This window comes from Thermobia domestica, chromosome 8, assembly GCF_964235325.1.
Source record: "Thermobia domestica chromosome 8, izTheDome1.hap1.1, whole genome shotgun sequence".
NCBI classification, from domain to species: Eukaryota; Metazoa; Arthropoda; class Insecta; order Zygentoma; family Lepismatidae; genus Thermobia; species Thermobia domestica.
The window spans coordinates 12,462,857-12,485,658 of NC_137461.1; the positions used below are offsets into that span (position 1 = coordinate 12,462,857).

A 22,802-nucleotide genomic window follows, 5' to 3' on the forward strand; every position below is an offset into this window, starting at 1 on the left:
TCAAAAATCTGAACGCGGTCCCTAGAAGCTTTTTACATTTTGTCTTAATATAACGTTAGCGATAAACAAACAATAGTGTGTCCGTGGACGCTGTGTGAAGTCAGAGTTTTTACAAAATTTCCTTCATACGTAATTGCTTGTCATACATATTTTTATTTTTTATTTTCTCTTAGGCCTACAAGTTTAAAGTGTGACTTACAAGATCAGTGTAATTTTGTGTACGAGCAAGTTCTTCAGAAACATTAAATGTAAGTACGGTAGCCTTTCGTAATGTAATGCAATTACTGTATATACTGAATAACCACTGTAACGATAGAAGAACATACCGTACAGTATATATAAGCCTAAATGGCATTTTCGTTGTCATCCGGTCCCAATTAGTTCGGATTTCCGAATTCCTACTGTATATGCTGCAGACATGTTACAGCAAGTAAAATGACTAGCATCAAGCCAAGAAATACTTTATAAATTATATTTTCTAAACTATAAATTTTAGTTTCTTTTGTAGCCATAACTCCGTTCTATCACGGTGCTAACTTTGAAGTGATTAGATGAGTTGTGCACAAACTTTCCCCATTTTAATACAAGAAATTCAACTATCTTAAGTCTAAACTAGTAAATACAAAATAGATTTAGTTTTAAAAGTATACTTTAATAAAATATTCGAAAAGTTTAATTTACGCAAATTTTCCGCTTTTCTCAAGTTCGGAAAAACTGTAAAAATCTGTTTTTTAACCCAAAATTTCCGTTTTTTACCTATGCTTTCACAACACTAGTCTGAACACACCAGTCTGGGCCTCCGCAGCCTACTACCCATTTATGTGCTAATGTTAACACCACGATATCGGCAACTACGACTGAGATGACGGCCGAGGCGTACCGCACACTGCTTGTAGACTACACATACCCCTTCATGACGACGATGTTTCCCAACGGTAATAGCATTTTTCGACAAGATAATGCACCATTTCACAAGGCCAGGAGTGTAATGGGGTAGTTCGAGGAATACAGAAGCGGGTTCTACGTGATGTTCTGGCCCCCCAACTCGCCGGATCTTAACCTAATCGAATACATCTGGGATGTGTTTGAACGTGACGTCAGAGCGCATCGCCTCTCTCCCCGGAATTTACGAGAATTAGGTGACCTGTGTGCACTTGTGTGGTGTCAACTCTCTCCAGTGACCTATCAAGGATCATTGCCTACATGTCAAGACGTGTCGACGTTGTTATCCGTGGCAAAGGTCGACATACTGACAATTAAGTAGGTAGTCATAATGGTCTGGCTGATGTGTGCGTATATTTTAAGACGTACGTTTTGTCTCGACTCGAATTTCGAGACGTCTCGCCACGAGTCGAGAAAGCAACATCTTCACGAGTCGAGCCTAGCCCTACCTCCAGAACACACCTATGTAACTACCAAAATTTTAAACGAAAGCGGTTCACTAAAAGTTCGTGTAGAAAGTATTTTACTGTAAGTTTTAAGGGAAATAACTGAAATAAAAAGAGCTGAAAATAACTGAACAGTAAGCCATATAATAAACTAACTTTTAGAACATGCAGAACTATTAACGCTTTGCTACTAAAATACCTAATAAATAGTTTGAATAAAATAGTTTGAAAAGGCTATATCCGAGATTAGGAATAGAAAGGCAACCGGAATAGATAACATACCAATCGAATTCATTAAAAAATATAGGAGACAAGGGAAATAAAGAATTGTTCCGACTATGCAATCAAATATATGAAACAGGAGAATTTCCAAAAGACTTTCTGAAAACGATCATGATACCGATGGCTAAGAAATCGAACCCAAAGAGATGTGAGGATTATAGAACTATTAGTCTCATATCTCATGCAGCTAAAATTCTGCTCCGAATACTAAACAGAAGGTTACATGAAAGAACAAATAATGAAGTTGAGGACGAGCAGTGCGGTTCAGAAGAGGTAAGGGCACAAGAGATGCAATTGGATTATTAAGGGCGATCGGTGAAAGATTTATAGAAAAAGGGAAAGAGGTGTATGTTGTATTTATTGATCTAGAAAAGGCCTTTGACCGCGTGAATTGGGAATTGTTGTTGGGAGTTCTAACAAAGATAGGGTTGGAATGGAAAGATAGAAGACTAATAAGAAACTTATACATGAACCAACAAGTAAGTGTTAGGATAGGGGAAGAACTGACGGAAGAGAGTGCAATTGGAAGGAGAGTTCGACAAGGATGCTGCCTCTCGCCAACACTATTTAATGTCTATCTAGAAGAGACAGTGAAAAAGAGCCTACATGATGATGATGGCATTTCGGTAGGAGGTAGAATGATTAAATGCATAAGATTTGCAGACGATATGGCGCTTGTTGCAGAATCTGTAAAGAAAATCAACAAAATGTTAGAAAAAAATTAGAAAGGGCTTTGAAGAATATGGGATGAAAATAAATGTTAGAAAGACAAAAGCCATGGTGATTGGAACGAAGGGGTCTGTATCAAATATAAAAGTAGGAAGGGAGAAAATAGAACAAGTGAATAGTTTTCGATACCTGGGTAGTATTCTTAGTAATGACATGAAATGCGAACGTGAAATAAAAGCAAGGATAGGAATGGCGAAAGAAGCTTTTAGGAGGAAGAAAAGTCTGTTTTGTGGGACCTTGAATAAAGAGTTGAGAAAAATACTCATAAAATGCTTCGTGTGGAGTGTTGTACTGTATGGGGCGGAAACGTGGACATTACGTAAAGGTGATGAAAATCGACTGGAAGCCTTCGCAATGTGGGTGTGAAGAATTGAAAGAATTAGTTGGGTCGAGCGCAAAACGCATAAGAGAGTGTTAGAAATGGTGGATGAGAAAAGAACACTTTAGATATTATTAGGAAGAGGAAGAGAAACTGGTTGGGACATTGCCTAAGAAAAGATTGTATCATGAGTTACGTCCTAGAGGGTATGGTGTCGGGAAAGAGAGGGAGGGGGCGAAGGAAACTACAATTGAAGGATGATATAAAAACAGAAAGATCATACGCGAAGACGAAGAAGTTAGCGCAGGACTGTGGAGTATGGAAGCTTCTCAGCTGCGGCAAGTGACCTGCCAATAAAGGCAGAATACCTATGACGATGATGATGATAATGAGACTAAAATACCTACACAGATCATAATAAATTCAATGAGCTTCGAAATACAAGTAAGAAAATAGCATATAAGATTCAGTCTACAAAGCAATTGTTTCTTAAAGACTGAACATAGATAATTTCGTGAAAAGAGATAAAACGAGAAGTGTTTCCTATACATTTCGTCTTGTCTTGATTCTCATTTCCAAACGTGACGATAATTTAAGTTAGCTTTGTGCCCTCTCGAGTTTAAAATTTTAACCGTCGTCTCAATTTTGTTTATTTTTTACAAACGAGATTAGAAATTGTTCTTCTCGTGGGTAATACTAAATAAAACCGAAATATTCTTGCCAAAACTCACGTTTCCTTTTTGTAATGTAATGCTGAGAACGAGAGATATTAATTTTTATTATTACTTCATTAATATTATTCCTATTATTATTTCTGAGGATTTGACAGTTCAAGTATTAAAACATCCTAGTATTCAAATATCGAAAGATAATAAGACGTGTGTCATCTTCAATCAATCGTCACCAAAAATTCTAAAGTGAAAAAAGTACTGGATTTCCGTGGATCCTATTCGCTTCGATTACTTTTATACTGAACTACAATTACTATTCTGCAATTGATTGTAATTGTTTGTAAATGTCTATAATGAAGAAGCCGTATTTGATTCAAAATAAAGAAACTTTTATTTTGGTGTTAAAAAATCTTTAATGGTGAAAACTTGGTGAATACAGTGCTATAATGCCCTCAATTACATATTCTTGTATTTTGCCAATCAATTGTACTATTAACAAGCTATGCTTTCAGCAAACAGAAATATCTCTTTATTTAGTGAAGCCCGTAAAATTAACGCTTTACATGAGGGGTTAGCGTTGTGATTTCCTAATCCGGCGGTACAGGTTTTTATTCTTCCCCTCGACCTTTATACTTTTTTAAAATGTTTCATTTACAAGGCTGAGCCCTAGTTGGATGCTACTTAATGAAAGATAATATCCAGTGGAGAAATTCAGTGATGATGTAGTCCAGAAAATAAAGGATGGAAACTGAATACAGAAAACAGGTTACAGAGTTAATTCTGTTAATGATTCTACATTTGATATTAACCGTTAATTTCTTCCATTTTTTAATTCTTATTTATTGCCTCCTCTTTTTTCCTTCTGTCTCAATGTGTAAATTTTTACTAATATTACACAAATCATGGCCCTCAGTTTATTTGCAACCTGATGGCAAATACGTTTAGTACGGATAATTTCTGCAACTCGTCTGAGTGTTATCGAATTTTGCGTTTTTAATATTTACGAATAAATTATTGGATTCTAATATTTAACATTTACGAAAGTCATTTAACAAATAATGAAATAGCACAAGTTCTTTTGTAGTAGCATTACGCATCAATCAGTGGCGCTAGTACCTAGCAGCTCAGGCCTGTTGCACCCCCAAAATTTTCATTGAGTGCTGGGTTCATCCCCTGAATGGTCGATCCATATTTTAATTAATTTGCAATTACGACTATTGTTAATAGTTGCAAAATTCAGAGCAAGGCTTTGTGTTTACTTAAGAAAATAACCTACTACATATGCCGCATAATCTGTTTGCATATTATTTGATACGAATATATGTATACTCATTTGAGGTAAGTAAACTTCTTTAAAATCAATTATTTCAGTTAATTAAAAGATTATTTAAGTTTCCCGACTGTTGTGTGATCATGGACGCCTATGGTGTTTGTATATAATTTTCGGGTACTTTGTTGTGTACTCTGAGTACAAATACGCAAAAACTCCCTTTCGCAATCCAGAAGCTAGGAGAGTCATGTTGGAAATTTGAGAACCAGAACGTTTGTTCTCTTAACCGGATTCTACTAACTTTAGTGTTTAAGAAAAAGTTGGTAACATGTTCTGAATCATGGCCATTAATGCGCAATGGCCACCACCTTGAATAGTCCTTTCATATTTACAATTTTTTTCTGTAATCGTTTTAAATATATCTAGCTCAAGCTGTATATGTTGAAACGTTATCAATTATACCTCGTTCAATTTGCAATAGTACAGGCGTCTAGCTGACGTAATTCACTTGTCAGTAGTACAAACAAAAGGGAAGTTAAGTAGAGAAATTTCGAATATTTCCCCTTTTACTGATTTTTACCGCTGTTAGAATGCAACGTTGAGTTCTAGGCGAGAAAGAAGCATTACGGGCTTTTTCTGTTATGTGGTACATATATACAGAAAGTTTTGTGTTGATTGATTCACTAGCAGAATAATAAAAAATATTTTGTATTTTATGATTTTGGTCGCTCTAAGAATCTTTGGATTTAATGGTAGAATTTTTGTTACATAAAAAGTACTCTCGCACATAGAGTAACTGTGGCAGAAATACAAATAATATATCGTTATATATTTTTTTAAAATAATTTGTTTGGTTAGATGTAAGATGTAGTGTGGACTAATGTAAGAAATGTGTTATTATAACTTGTGGCAACGAATTATTCTGGAAATAAATATAAAATTCAAAGGAAATATTTTCCCGGATATTTTCCTTTAATAATGTGGAAACATTAATAGATATAACTGAAATTACATACCACTTTGATCTTAGAAATTTACTGGACATTAATACCTAATATTTAATTCACAAGTTAAAATATAAATTTAAAAATCCTTAACATTTCATAACTAAGATTGTGTTTTAAATTTTGATATTAAGTCATATTCTAAAAGAACAATTTTTTACTCTTCTTACATAATAGTGTACAAATACCTTATAAACTGACACTTTACACACATATTCTGCACTTGACATTTGCATAATGGACAACACGGTTTTTGTTTCACTTGCAAGGACAAATATTATTTTTTGCATATGTCTTGCACGTAAAAGGGGAGACAAATTCAGAAGGTCTCAAATATTCCGTCGTTATTATAGGCTTAAAATAACCTGTTTCTTTTGTGTAACCATACCCTAATGGATTCAGTGCTAAGGTTTCACCCGGCACAGTCATACACATGTAGCACTGAAGATATGTACGCTGTATTTGAAAGACTATCGTTGATGATGGTGGACAAAGTTGAGAAAAGTTGATATATTTTGCTTTGTGGTACTGTTAAAATGACAGCTTGTTTATGATGAACCAAGTAAAAAGCTCAGCATTTTGTATCATTCCTTCATCCAAGGAAACAACCCCAAAATTACTTAACAATGTTCCCGATGTCATTGTTGTTTTAAGTACCATAAGTTTTGTTCCTAACTTACTTGGGGATCACAAACAGTTAAACTGAACAGCACAAAGAACATGTAAAAGAGTGCCGTCCATATTCTCCGTCATTTTGTGAAGTAATATGTATCTTGTAGATGGTAGTGTGTCTTTGACAATCCACTGTTCTTTCAGGCCATATTTTTATGACTCATTATAACAAGTGTATTTACTGAGGCAATCATTGTTCTTTAAGTGGAATCACTTTCGACCTGTGTTGGATATGTTTTATTATTCTTTTACAGATTCGTCACATTCACAGTAAAACAAACAGGCGCTTCAGTTAATTTCAGGTATAGCTTAGGGTTGTTCGTGACCTACTCCCAAATACAATGATTTTGCGCAATTTCCTTCATGTAATCCACTAAATGAAAATTTGTTGCGAACGTTCTTTGTTCTGGCTTGAACTCCAAAACGTATCCATGTTGACATGCACATTTGGGTTACTAACAATTACATCAATAAGACCAACATTTTTTGTCGCCTCAGCCGCTGCCAGTTTTTGACACTTTTGATACATATCAAACACGATGTCAGTGCGCAAACAACATTCGGAGAGTTTTAAAAATATATTCCACAAGTAACCAAAGTAGTCACCAACCGTCTTACACATAAACCGTTTGACATAGATTTTTCGCGCGTATAGCACGAAGTCAATCGCCACTGCTACCTTCGTTTCCTACGTTGGTAGATAAGTAACTATATCATTGTTTTCAAGTTCTTTGCTGACTTGTGCTTTATCTGTTTTCTTGAAGAACACATCATATGTTAGATAATACGATGTAGATGTAAGCTCGTATTTTATCAAAACTTCTTGAACCTGCTATTTCTATGAATCGAATAGTATTATTTGTTTCTTGGAGCACCGACTCAGTTGTAGATGTTTCTTTGTCTTTGGAAATTGTTCATGTATAGAATCTAGAATACCGTTGGGATTTTCAATAAGGATTTCTTGAGTGAAGATTTTCTAGGTAGTATCTTTTTTTTGCGTACAGAGTACGTACTCAGTTATTACTTGAACATTTTGTTGTTCCAGTTATAAGGATAGAAATTCCACAACTATCAACTTTCGACAACGGATTTTCTCGCTCAAGTACAAGAGTCTCCGAAATATTTCGTTGCTCTTGAAATGTTAAGGACTTTTAAAACTCGTGATGAAGAGCATATTCATCATTTCCATTAAGACCACAAAACTGTCTCAAAAGGTATGTTATGTTTTCATTCTGATGTTTGATGAGATCGTGTTTTGCCAAGGCTCCTTTCCGTCTAGTTACTTCGATTATACCTCCATATCCCTTGGCTGGCTTATTGTAGTGTCGATGTAATGTTTAATCCAATGCAACACTGCTAAATATATTGTTGCTATCTTGAACTGTGAAATGACCGCTCTTAAACTCATTATATAGATCAGAGGATATCCTCGTCCTAGTTTTAAGCAACCGCAGTAATATAGAGTACACCACCGTGCATAATTTGTTCGGTCAAATGAAAAGAAAAGTAAAAGACAAACTCTTAGGATGCACACATACAAGTCCCAGCTATTTTCTCTGTTCGCTCGAATTAAATATCGGAGAAGAAGAGCCAATATGGAGACAAGCTGCTCCACAAGAGCAAACATTTCACTTCTTTGTGCTCCAATTTCTCTACATTTTTCAAAGTACTTTCTGATACCATTCAGTTTTTCGATTTAGAGAAACTTTGCTCTTCATACACTGATAACTGTATATGTTTAACTGTTGGGAACTGTTCGGAGAACTTTATTATGTTAATCTGTTCCACGAACGCCTTCCACTCCAATGTTTCGTTGCTTCACAGAGCATTCCTATTACTCTAACTCCCCTGATACGGTGGTTACTTTTTAAATTACTTTGAGCAGTGTGTAGACCCATGGTTTCTGTCTCAGCAAGAATTTCCAAACCTCCACTGCCCTTGAGGTATAAACCAATACATGCAAGCACGACTTTTTGAAGACGAAACCCTCCAAGACAAAGAAATAAGTTGGAAAGTCTCCCTGGTTAAATGAGCTAGATTTCTTTAGCTATATGATATACGCCTTCGTCACACCCCAGTGAACTCTCTTTAACGTTCTACTAGTGCAATATACCTTGGAAATTACATATTGTTGTATAAATCGAGTTATATTGAGTTGCTGGATAGGGTCGAATTGGAGTGTATCTCGTAATGGTCCTACGAGATGGATGCTCAGAGAGTGTACTCATAAAACCGTTTCTGGAAGGAATCTCAACTTCCTGAGGGAAATCTGCTTGAGATGTGTTGGATCTTCTTAAGAAATTTTCAAAGGAATCATATGAGATGCAAATTTCTGCCGTGCTGTTTTATTTTATTGCTGTAATTAGGTCTCTGCTAGAAACGAAAGTACTGAGGATATTGCACCTTGTTTTGGCTTTGTGTAATTCAATAGGTTTTGGACATCTACATCTTGAGTGAGAGTTCCTGAAGTGATGTCAATGCCAAACGTTCCCATGTATCTCTCTGGACTATCAGGTTCTTCGAACGGAACATTAAGTTAATCACTCAGATGATAATCTTGAAACAAGACAGCTACTGTGTAGTTCCATCCATTCCAGAAAAAGTAGCTTCTTCTCTGTTGAAATTAAACTTTTCACAGCCCCTCGAATACGACTGTCGAATTTTGTTGATTTTTTATGGGAACACGATGTCCAAAAGCCCTAATAATTGTCCTGTTTACTAGAATTTGATCTTGACGTACTACATCATTACATCTGCGGCATATTCCATGACAATTGAATATGATGATGAGAGTAATGTATCTACTTAAGTGATGTATAGTTTAAGTATTAGCGATATATAACGGTGTTTCTTAAGCCATTGTGTATTAAGAAATAACATCTGAAATAAGGTATCACATCTGCGTTGAATAATTGATGATGCCTTGTAATCACGGACAGGCACTTTGAGATATAAGCCGTCTTTAATCTATCTTTTGTAAGTTTTGAACTGTTCGTTCAATATGTTCTATTTAATAGACTTAGAGTAACAGACAGTATTATATATGGATGAAAACTGTATATCACTTAGCTTTAAATCATATATCTTCTCTTTATTGACGGCTTCGACGTTAACCTCGACTTTTGGTCATGGTCACCACACCAACAGTCATGCCAACCCACACACCAAAAAATTTCCTGTGCTCAAGCGAAAACTGGAAACTTTTAAGCCTTTTTTCCACATTTGTCATTCCTTCCCATACCCACTACTGGAAAGCCACCTAAAAGCCTATATTATTAAAAGTAGATATAGATATTTATTTGAATCTCTGTGGCAGTTACAGTCTGAGCTGGAGGTCTTTCTATGTGACAAAAGTACTTGGATTGAATCCAAAGATTGTTTGAGTGACCAAAATCATAAAATATTTATACAAAACGTTTTATTACTCTCCTGTTAGTGAATCAATCATAATAAAACTTTCATTATATATGTTTACGACATAACAGCAAATGTCCATATTTTTCTTTTTCGCCTAGAACCCAGGGATGTCATGTACAACGGCAAAAATTTGATAAAAGGGGACATTCTGAGAGAAACTTCCGAAATTTCCCTCCGTTATTTCCCTCTTGTGTGTAGTTTTGAAAGATGAATAGTGTCAGCTAAAAGCCCGTACCATTACAAACTGAACGAGGTAAAATAGATAACTTTGCGACAATCACAGCTTGAGCTACATGTATTTAGGACGATCAAAAAAATAGCAAATACAAAAGAATTATTCAAGATGGCGGCCATTCCGCATTAATGACCATGATTCCGAACGTGTAATCAAGTTTTTTAAAACAATAAAGATAGTAGAACTCGGTGAAACAAACAAACCTTGTGGCTCTCAAATTTCCAACAGGACTCTTCTAGCTATTAGACTTATTTGCCACTTCACCTGCCAACGTTTTGGCTCACTCCTGCAGAAAAACTCTCTTTACGATTTGTTATTTAACAGGTGGGGGCAACTTCATGCTGCTGTTCTAGCCACTCTACCAGGCATAATTAGTCTTGTGGGCGGGTTTTAGTTGGGTAGCCCAGTGTACACATGTCAGAGGCCTATAATATTCTTTGAACAAGTGCCCCAGGGTTCCCATCGTTGGGTCCCAGGGGCTCAGTTAAATATTTCAAACGGAAATCCACTTTTTGTATTGCAGATTGTGATTCTGCGAGCAAAGATACGGGAATTTTAATGAAGTATTTTTCGTTTTCACATAGATGGCATTGTAATCACTAAAAATGAAATATAATGTACGTTACATGAGATAAACTAAATATCTCGAGAAATACATGTGCAATTAAAAAGCACGAAATACGTGACCAATATTTTTAAAGCTTTAGCTTAATACAAAATTGTTTAATTTAAATTTTAATCGACCGTGGTAAACCATTGCGATATCAAAACTTATAACAAGAAACAACTTTGTGCTTTATATTTAAGAAACAACTTTCCTTGAGTTGTAAAGTCAAATAGACTAGTATTTTCGTGAAATATCACGTGGCACGGACAGATTAAGTAAAATTATTTTTTCACACTAGTATGAAAATGTACAAATAAGGGAGATTTCACAGGAGAACAGATTTACAAAACGTGGATAAAGCATATTGGAACTGAATTTGTATACAAGGCAATTGTATATGATCTTCCCAACTTCTAAGGTAAAGAAGTCACGTTATTTTGTCACAATGACAGATAGATTTTGTTGCATGAGAGAAAACTCAAAATGTTTATTTTATAAACACATGCGTGTTGTGTTTCTTGTCAAAGATTCTCAAGATGAGTTCCATTTGTAATTCAGCATATATCAGTCTGATAGTCTTAATTCTCGGCACAGTCTTTTCTGCATCCTAGACTCAGTTGATCCACCAGTCTCTTAAATGCATTCTCAAAGTTGAGTTAAATAGTAGGGAGTCGAAAAAGATACACTTGGATTTAACATAACCCTAACTAGGTTGAACACTATCTATATTTTATTTTACACAAAATTCGAGAATAAAAAACGCTGTCCTGTCTTTGTTTCTTGCTATCTTGATTTACTGTTACCTTACCTGCGCAATGCGTAACTACACATCAACTTTACCAGCCACGTATTGTCTTCCCTTTTTTCTTGAAGATTTAGATTATCGTGAGTCCCCTTTCTTCTCACAACTGCATTGTCTAAAATTCACAGATGAACAAAATATAACTTATGTGTCACAGCATATGCTCAAACTACGCACCTTTCTTGGTCTGACCGTAAAAAAAATCGATGGTAAAAGAAAAATACTGCATTTCTGATGACGTCCAGTTCAAAAAGTCAATGACTTCAATAACCCATTGGCAAAGATTACCCAAAGTGTTCTGCATTGTTTCGTATACTCGGATATTTAGATAAACCCAGAAAAAGTAGTCTAGTGGCGATACATCAGCTGAACATAAAACAAACGGATCACTAAACCTTGCCTCTTCTGCCAATCCGTTGTTTAGGAAATTCTATGTTAAGAAATTACCTCATATTTGCACTGTAGTGGGATTGTGCACCATCTTTCTGGAACCATCTGTGGGCAAAATTGTCTTCTATAGTGTCTTTAATTATTTGCACTATTTGAATTCGAAGCATCTCTTCACACAGTTTAGAAATCAAATTTTCATTAATAAAAAGAGGAACAGTTATTGCATTATTTAGCACTGCCACTCAGATATTCAAATTCGATTCGAATTACTATTAGGGCCATTTTCTCCTTTGTGTTCTTCCGTGTTTGTAAGTCTTTGTTCTTATTTAAATTTGAATTATGTGGACTATAGTATTTTATCATGACTGAAAAGAGTGTTTCATTGTTAATAAATAAACATTTGCAATTTGCTACATACGCGACTGTTTCTTGACTCTTACTTGGAAGAGTAGTCTTAGGGTAGTGGCCTGAGCATTCATTTTGTAACTTAGGTGTCCGAGGTTTGAGTCCCGCCGAGGAAATTAAGAAATATCTTATAATTTACAATGTAGATATTTCTCAGATATAATAGCATGAAAATAGACAGTTTCTCTTGTTCTTACACGTTAAAGTTGGAACGACTTCCTTCGCAGTGGAAATACTGACCATATGACGCCACAGTCTACAATCTAGGTTCGATTTCTCTAAGAATCTAGCGTGTTTAGCAAACAATTCATGAATACAAGGTATGATTCATAAATGTGTCTGAAACGTTATTGTTTGATGGTCGTATTGTTTGTAAGATCTTCCACTCTTACTAGAATTAAGAATAATATTTTCGTTCGGCTTTTCCAACACATTTCTTATATCTGTTCAACCGAAATTTGTAAATAGGAACTATTCTTTTTTATATTTGTAAGTGTCTTTTGTTAAAATATTAATATAACGCATACATAATCCCAAGTTTTTTACACAAAGAAAAGACATAAATATGTATTGTGATGAAGACAAATATTACTTAGTTTGTGTTAAGGGATCCCAAGGTTCGACTTTCCTATTGTCAAGGAGTTGACATCTTTTTCCCATCTCTTTCCTTCCAAAGTATCTCTTATAATTCAATTCATCCTTGTAGAGGAACGAAACAATTTCTTTTCAGTTTTTAATTCAGAATGCTTATTTGCATTTTAATAGAACATAATATTGAGGAGTCAAATATTCAATAATAATAATAAGTTGCGCAAACCATCAGCCCTTTAATTACCAGACACGTGCGCTTGGTACTTGGCCACGGAAGTGATGAAGAAAACGTTGCTTTAACAGGGATAAATCTTTGGCGTCTTTCTAATTTTGCTTATCATAGTGCATTTGTTACTCTATGTATTGGACGATAACCGTTTGGGATCAGATACAATAACCTCGCCATGTAATTTTATAAGAAAATGACGCTCGTCTATTTTCTTTATTTCATGGTTTTTACATATTCAGTTTCAAATGATCGGCGACAGTTGGTAGCTAAAAAATTCAATTTTTCGTCCCTACTTACGTAAATAATTAACTGTTTACATATGTAGGGAAGATTCATCTTAATTTTTATTCATCTTTTTTTCATTCATCATTATGTCATTTCTTTGTTCTAAATTCATTTCACAAATTTGATGCATTTAATGCTTTTTTCCAAAGCGATTGTGCACCAGAAGGACAAAAATGGGACAGGAAGCCAGAGGAACCGTTACATGTTACTGATCATGAGCAAATGGAAACAGCTGACTGTCATTCGTGCGTCAAGGCAGATATCAATTATGGGTCTTAAATATCTGATAAGGTATACACCTAAACGCAGTATCTCGAACATGAAAGATATATGATCCAAATCGTCATAAAAACAAATGACTATGACAGTGCGAAACTAAGCCAGGTATATAAATGCTATATTTGTTCTACATGGTCGCAAAAATCTATTAGGTGTAACACGCACCTAAAACTTTAGGTAGCTGAAGTACATACTTAGCACATGAATACCATATGTACCAATTATTGGGTACCTGAAAAGCAGCTGGGACAAGTAAATGACACATGCTTAGCACCTAAAACTTTAGGTAGCTTAAGTACATACTTAGCACATGAATACCATATGTACTAATTGTTGGGTACCTAAAAAGTAGCTGGGACAAGTAAATGACACATGCTTAGCACCTAAAACTTTAGGTAGCTCAAGTACATACTTAGTACATGAATACCATATGTAAAAATTGTTGGGTACCTAAACAGTAGCTGGGACAAGTAAATGAGACATGCTTAGCACATCTTGTGCTGTTAGGGAACTAGCTTAATATTAACGGAATGTTTTCAGCCAAATAATATGTAGAAAGTAGGGCTACTAAACTCGCAAAGGGATAAAACAATATGTGTTATTAAGTAATGCTTATGTAGGCTAAGGTAGAGAAAACGTCGAATATGAGAATGAAAGAAATATTGGAATAAAGAAAGTGGGAGGAAGCGGAATCCCGAGAAAAACCTACAAACGTAGCGTTTGTCCAACACAATGTCCGCTATTCAGGATATGGGTGGAACAGTGTGATCCATAAAAGTCTCAAAACTTTACTACTACTACTACTACTACTACTACTATTATTAATAATAATAATAACAATAATAATAATAATAATAATAGAAGTATGAAAGTTGCTCTTAAATTTGGCAAAACTTACTTAAAAATAGGGTTTTCCGGTAGCTGTTCCGTACCTTCAAGACGAACCTCTGGAACTACCGAAATTTTAAGTATTCTCAAATTTCATGTCGAAAGTATTCTACTGTATGTTCTAAAGAAAAAAACTTTAGTAAAAATAACTGAATATTACTCAACAGTAAGGCATATAATATACTAAATTTTAGAATATGAATATGTAATTATAAAAATTTTGCTACAAAGGTACCTACACACACCATAATTCAATAAGCTCTGAAATACGAAGTAACAAGATAAAATATAGTTTTTACAATTCATTCAACAGAGCTATTGCTACTTCAAGAATGGACATACGCTATTTTGAGAATCCAGACAAGACGAGAAATATTTACGATATTTTTTGTCTCGTCTCGATTTTCATTTCTAAAGCGAGACGATACTTTGAGTTAGCCTGTCCCGTGTCCAATGTAAAATGTTAATTCTCATGTTATTTTGTCTGTTTTAGAAGCGAGATTAGAGATTACTCTTTTGGTGACCACGAAATATTCTTGCCAAATGTCACTTTTCTGCTTGTAATAGTATGATCTGAGCGATAATTAGGTCCTAGCTTTTAATCTTCTACGAGATAATAATAATTATTATTATTCCTATTATTTCTGAAAATTTGATAGTTCAAGTATTCAAACATCCGAGAATTCAAACATCTGAATATAATAAAACATGTGTCATCTCCACCAAAAATGCTAAAGTAACAAAGAAAAATACTTCCCCGAGGGAGATTTGATCCAAGAACCTCCACATTACTGGTCGAGTGCCTTGACCACTTAATATTTATTATACTGTCACTAATATTACATAGAAAAATTACACGGATACAATATAGGTGTAATCTAAGACCGACCACTGGGAAGAATTTCCAAGATGTGGTTCTGAGCGAACCTACCCGTCTATACGATGATGATGGTTATGCATCACAACAAGGAAAATGTTCACAAGCACAACTCATTGCTTTCGGTCCTTCCCGACAGGTGGGACAGAGCTGTTGCAAAAAGCCACGAAAGACTGTCTTTCTAGATCGACTGAAAAATATTTGCGGCGTTCTCGTTGTAAAAAGTCAAAATATAAGTATTCATCATTCCACGGCATGGAACGATAAAATATAACAATGTGGTACCAACTAACCAGAGGACCGTTTTGGGGTAATACTTAAATGCAGGAAAGAATAAAAGATCTACGGTAAATAAAGGAACAGGTGTACGGCAGATCAAGCTCAACATACCAAGGACGAGGTTCCAAATAATATCGGCACCTGAACATGACATGTAGCGATGTTGTAGTGTGTCGGAGTGGTCACTATATTTGCAGGTGAGGGTTGTACGTCCAATGCGTAGAAGTCTTTCTTGTGTGGCAGGCAGTTGATGAACTATGGTCGTCCATACTGCTTGTGTGTGCAAGGGGAGGACATTGGTTCGTAGAGTTTTCCAAATTTGGCGCCATTGTTTATTGGGGAACATATCCTGTACGAGGACTCTCACATCTAAAAGTGACGCTCTCCACAATTGCCGGTATAAGGTTTGGGGAGTATATGTAGTAGGGGAAGCAAGCACACCAGAATATGTCCATGCTTGAACAAGATTGGTGACATAGGTAGGACATAAGTTGCCAAATCTGCAGAAAGGCGGATTCCTTGGTTGGGAGTATTCGGGCCAGAAACATTCGATCCACACCCGTGTATAGTCCATATGGGGCTCAACGTCTTGATACGCATATAGCATGTATAATACTTGACTTTTAAGACGAATGTTTACGAGTCCAAGGCCCCCTTCGCTGCGAGGAAGATAAATAGTGTTGTGCCGGAGGCGAAAGAAGTAGCCCCGCCAAAGAAAGCACATAAAGACAGATTCAATTTGGCGAGCGTAAACAGAAGGGAGGGGAAAAGTGCGCGCGTAGTACCAAAGTTTAGCAGCAACATACTGGTTGAGATATTGAATCTTATGTATTATACGCAGACCGCGGAACCGTAATAAGTATAGCATCTGCTTAATCTGATGAACGATAGGACGCCAGACAGCATCCATTTGTTTGCGTGCATCGCTATGAAAAGTTATGCCGAGTACTGTTAAAGCATCAACCATGGGAATGTAAGAGCGTGAATCAGGTAAGGAGGGTAGGTACAATCCGTGAAAGGACAGGAGTTTGGTCTTGTGTTTATTGTATGCCAAGCCGGAGCACTGGACAAACTCGGTAGTTATGCGGATGGCAGTGAGCATATCTTCGGGCTTAGTTCCAATTAAGGTGACGTCATCCGTAAATCCGAAGACGTGTAATTGATGGTATTCGGGTATACCGGGAGAGGTGATCTGAGCCAGAGCCCGGAGATAGGTATCTAGAACTATCACAAAGAGACTCGTCGAGATGCTATCGCCTTGCCTTAATCCGCGTTGCAGAGCAAATGGTTCGGAAAGATGACCATTGACTTGTACTCGACATTGGGCCGATTTGTAGAGTTGTCTTATGACTTGTTGAAATGCAGGAGGACATCCCCAGGCGTCTAAAGTTTCAAGAAGAAACCCGTGATCATCGCAGTCATATGCGGAAGAAAAATCTGTGCCAAGGACCCCCGCTTTAATGCGCCGAGTTTCAACGTACGCTATAGAATCCCGTAACGAACTTAACTCATGATAGATGTTATATTTGGGGTGGGTGGCTGCCTGATATGGACTAATATACTTTTGTAATATGGGTTTTAAACGTGCCGACAGAATTTTGGTGAAGTTTCAAATCGGTAGGCAGTAAAGTGATGGGTCTATACTCCTTTACAGTTTGGGAAGTGGCGGATTTCGGGATGAATATTGTGATTCCGACGTTACCGCGGAAGGGGCCTCCCTTTAAATACGTATTAAACAACTTGACTAGGGTATCTGAAAGAAAGGTCCAGCATTGTTTATAGAACGCGTACGGCAGACCACATCCTGGCACGCCCTTTCCTTTTGGTGCTTGGAGGGCCATCCATATTTCCTGAGAAGTTATGGGGCGCATGAGATCACCACCCTCTTCCTCCGTAATCAGTTTGGGAATAAGCGACAAAAACTGAGTTCTAACATTGGTGTAAGTAGGTCGGTGGTGTACAAGTTTATAGTAATACTCTCGGAAAACGTTTAGGATCTGAATCGAATCACTAGTGCTATCACCATTCGGGAGACAGAAAGCTAATCTTGCGGCCTGTTTTCCCCGGTGCAATAGACGTGCAACGTCGTAAATAGTGACAATTTCCTGGGCAAGCCTATAACACGTGGTCTCATTAATAAAACAAGGCATGAGTGTGGGAGCCGGGAGATTTTGTAGTCGTAGTTTGAGCTGTTGCACGGTGCGTTTATTCTGTAGTGAAGGGGCCGTACACCATGCCTGACGCAATGCCTGATAGAGGAATTCAAACATCAACTGCCGATCGTGTCGTGTTTCGCGTCCTTTGCCTTGGAAGAACCGAGCGATCTTAGGTTTAAGAAATGTCGTCCACCAAGAGGCAAGATCTGGAAAATATTGTTGCATCCGTTCCCAATAGGAACATTGTTTTGCCAGTTCCTCCCGATAACCGTCGTGTGGAAGTAAGGATGTATTAACTTCCAGTATCCTCGCTTTCTAAGGGCTGGCATGGGTTGATCTGTTTTTATGTGGAGCTTGAACGCTGCATGATCTGTGAAAGATGGTATAATAGTCTGTACGTCAATAATAGTGTGAAACAAGTCAGAAGTTACATATATTTTGTCAATCCTACTTTTCGAATGGGAAGTACAATGGGTATAGATCCTCGGTGAATTGGAAACAATGACTACATCCCTTAAGTGATAAACCCGCAAAAATTCCAAAAATGCGGGATAAGGGGGTGCGCGGAATTGAATCTGCGCTGGTTTCAGTGGTATTCCAATCAGCCATGATTACTATACGAGAAATATGAGGAGGCAGGAATTGTGGCAAACTTTGGCCATAAAATTCAGCCCGTTCCTTCTTAGTTGTATAGCCAGAAGGAAATATAGTCCGACGACCAGGTGCCCCTGTATGACACAATGAATAATACGTCCGTCAGGGGAGAGAGTAAGATTGGTGTGACCCAATCCTTTTCTGATAAACATCCCTACTCCAGTGGTGGGTCCCAAATTAGCAAACACATCATAGTCCAGCATATTGTGAAATGAATCATGTGTAAGTTCTAGCACACAACTACATCCGGTTTATGGAATGTGAGAAATTGTTTTAAATATGCTTTTTTATCGTCACTACTTGCGCGATTTAAATTTATCGTGAGAAAGGATAAAGAGTTTATCACAGTCATATAGAAAAAAAAAATTCGTAGTATAACACTTCTGTGCAATGTCGAGATCTATGTAAGTTTGTTCTACTAAAATGTAATATGAGTCTTAAAACTAAGAACGGAAGCAAAAAATAACTAACAAAATTCATGATAGATGTTAATGAATCGGTTAAGTGCTGCAGTTAAAATAAAAAAAACACATACGTCGACAGTAGATTTAAACACAACTAACACTCAAGGATTTCCTGTTTGTAGGAGAAGTGATAGCTATCGTTGTTCCACTCTGCACACTTGCACTATTAGAATCGGAGGGCACTTGTGTTATACACACGTGACGTAGAGAAAGTACAGAAACAAAACAAAAAGGAGGCACACACCACACTACTTGGGATGAGTTCGTATCCATTGACCTTGAAGACCAATACTTTACGTATCTGTGTCGAACACCTGTTTTGGACGAGTACTTGGATCTCGTTCGCAAGACAGAGAGACTTGGCTGCCTTCCAAGTGAGAATTCAGTTCTTCCTTCCGGGATAATTTGCGTCTTTTTTGTTTAGAAATAACATCGCTAAATTTAATCCCTTGTGTCGCATGCTGGAGAAAATCGCTATCAAGGGGTTCAAGTTGCTCTTCCTGTGTCTCTTGCGGGACCTCGATATCCTCAGGTGGTGATGGGTTGGGTTCAACCTCCATGGTGTGTGAGGTGATATGCTGCTCTACTCGTATGCCGTAGGCCTCCGATGTAGTCGATAAAGGCACTCGTTTACTGAGAAGTTGGGTATCGTCCTTCGCTTTCTCAATAGACTTTATTGTAAGTGCAGGGAAGTCCTTTGGGTCTGGTACCCAGGGTCGATGCTCAAGATCATCTTGGTCACCAGATTTCGTAGAAATGACAGGTGGGGATAATTTGCAGGATGTCATAGGACTCACTTTTCCGAGTTCCGTTATACGAGGAATTGACGAGGAAGTGGTCGGGATTACACTCGCTCCCCCCCGGGGTTCAGCCCCCCGTTTCAGTACACAGTTCGCTACTGTGTGCGTAGAGCACTGGCAGCGAAAACATGTAATCGGTTGTCCACTGTATGATACTCCTACTTTATAACCATGGACTAGAAGTCAGGATGGCACATGAGATGTCAGTTTAATATGTACATGGCGAGTTCCAGTTTTAATACCAGGTGGATAAGGAGGAGCCCATTCCTGATCTTCTATTTTTATCACTGAACCATATGCACCAAGAGCCTCACTCAATAAGTTATTCGGTGCCTCGATAGGGAACTCAAACACACGAAGGAGGGTAGTCGGATCTGCGGCGGAAATGATTCGAACTAAACTCACTTCCTTATTTGAATGAGTGAATGGGACCTGACTAGGGGCCTGAGCTGCAAAGTCATCGTATTCGTGTTGTGTTTTGAATTTTAGAAAAATACAAAAATTTACACTATTTAACTACATGGCACTGATGTGATCAAAAACACCTGGGAAAGTAGAGTTCATCCAATGGTAGATTTCCAGGAGGACTGGTCGCACTGCACGGAACTTCTTGTTAAATTCGTTTAAATTGAAGATCTTTTTTATATTCCATATTCACTTTTGCACTGATACACCGACACTACGCCGAAACGGCAATAATTTAGAGTACGGAGTATAACTCCTAATTCAGTAGAATTGCTTCGATATAGAAATGAAAGCAATGAAATACACATAACGTATATATCGTCCACTATACTATAGGCTATAGTACACTGTGTAAGCACCAGAGCACCCGTGTTGTCTCGACGGCGGCTTGATGCAAACTGGCCACTCAACCATCATCACTACTCCGTACGTTAGGTTTCTTAGCCCTCGCTTGAAAGTTGTATGCTACTAGCGTTTCTTAATTTCAAATGTATTTCGCATTTCTTTCATGATGATACCTGTCAATAATCTTCGGATTATTATTAATAACTTGATAATTTATATTATCAATAATTTATATTAATAACTTGAGTTGTTCTTAAGCCCTTGCTTTGGAAGTTTATTTCCTCTCCACACGAAACTACATATATGACAGATGTAATTCTCATACTCTGCATTTGTTTCAATGCAGTCTCCTACCTCTTGAAAGACTTATCTCCGCATATATACCTGGCTCATTTTTGCACGCTAACAGTCATTTTTTATGTCGTCACTTGGGACATGTATCTGTCATGTTCTAGATACGTCCTTTAGATACATACTGGATCAGATACCCTACCAGCACAGGATGTTGCTTCGTTTTCTAAGCGATTGTGTACTTAAGCAACAATCGCATCAACTTTATTACATGGAAACTGTCGCCGATCATTTGAAGTGAATATGAAAGAACCATGAAATAAAGTAAATAGACACCTGTCATTTAAAAAAAAAATACATGCGAAGCAGATTTTATTTTATCCCAAACGGCTATCGTTGAATATACGCGGTTAAAGGAGCACTCTGATTAGCCAAATTCAAAAGACCTAAACAAATTATCTTTCTATAAATGATGTTCTCTTCATTGCCTCCGTGGCCAAGTCGAAATAGTACGCTGGTGTTAATCCAAATGTTGGTTGTTCGCGGCCATCCTGGGGTACATTTTTACTTCTTTACTTTTAGACTCACCTAAATGTAAATACATTACTTATGTAGGCGATGTAACATATTATGGGGTATTAATTTTGTGGTTCATTCACTCTTATGGCAACAGGTACATGTTAGGCATGTGCAAAGGGGCGGACATAGACTGTGACTATCACTTGCCATCCATGTGATTTCTCTCTCAGACGTACTTAGGGCACATACTGGACACATACCCATGTACCTGGGGGAACATGACAGGCATATGCCTGCAATGCAATTGTGCTGTTAGGGATGGTACCCCTAGGGGCAATTGTTGTTCTCATAATTTTATAGGCCCAGACATGGGTAGATTGTTGTGTAACTAGATTTGTCACATTTTTTGTCATTTCGTGATTTCGGAAATATATCAGGTCTTAATGAGGATGTGTATGCGATCATATTCATTTTCGCGATTACATCACGATCTAGTAGTATAACGAAAATTGCTTCAAGTGCAAGTTGCTTATTTTCGGACGCAGAATCAGAATCTGAGATAAAAGTAGAATATTTATATTTATAATTTTGAAGTTGGCTAGTGGGGCACTATGGTGCGCACCTGCGGGCACTTGTTAACATAATTTTATAGGCATCTGACTGGGTACATGGTTGCGTATGTATATTTGTCACATTTTTTGTCATTTCGGAAATATTGCAGATCGCAAAGTTAGGTGAAAAACCCTATATATATATATATATATATATATATATATATATATATATATATATATATATATATATATATAAGGTGTTAATGAAATATATTGACAAACTGTAAGAGGTGATTCCTCACCTCTAAATTAGTCACAAACTTCCTATGGACCTGTGGAGAAAAGTACATAATTTCAGAGCTAGGACTGTCGAAAATCGCCAAGAGGTCAAATTTCGAAAAAGCCTCATTTCGATTTCGAAAACGTGCGGAGGGCTGGTTCTTATCAGCGTAAAGGAAATCACGCATACACAATTCAAAAATGCATATTTCATTCATGCTTAATGGTGGGAAGAATATACCCAGCAGGGTGAAATTGCCTGACATGCCATCAACCGAATTTTTAGATGCTCTGATTTTATGAATGGTCTAAAGTAGGCAAACGATAAGCCTTGCAAGGAGTGAACGCAGAATCATTTGGTGCAATGAAGGATCGTTAACAGCACTGTCTCTGGTACTCAGAAAAAAGCATGCTCTTATGTTTACTTTAACTCGTATAAATGAAGAAAACGCGAGATGTACTGTGATGGAATCACGCGTTATTCCGAATACCAACAAAACGTGAAGCTGCAGGTTCCTAACATTTTCGACTGCCCTCCGAAAAACTGAATGTCGATTCTTTTCAAGGTTCACATTTTGCATATATTGCACCCTCTTTGAAATCAGGGTATATCTGGAAACGATTTTGAGAGCGTATTTGAGAATTATACCCTGCAC

General features: G+C 37.1%; 1 protein-coding gene across 1 annotated transcript in view; it reads right to left on the bottom strand.

Annotated features, from left to right (window-relative positions):
* Nucleotides 1–19,876: 19,876 nt before the first annotated feature.
* Nucleotides 19,877–22,802, bottom strand: part of LOC145691713 (ABC transporter A family member 4-like) — a 55,492-nt gene continuing 52,566 nt past the window's right edge. The window contains exon 6 of the mRNA XM_081767049.1: nt 19,877–20,142. Coding sequence (XP_081623175.1) covers nt 19,877–20,142 — 266 coding nt within the window. The remainder of the gene's footprint in view (nt 20,143–22,802) is intronic.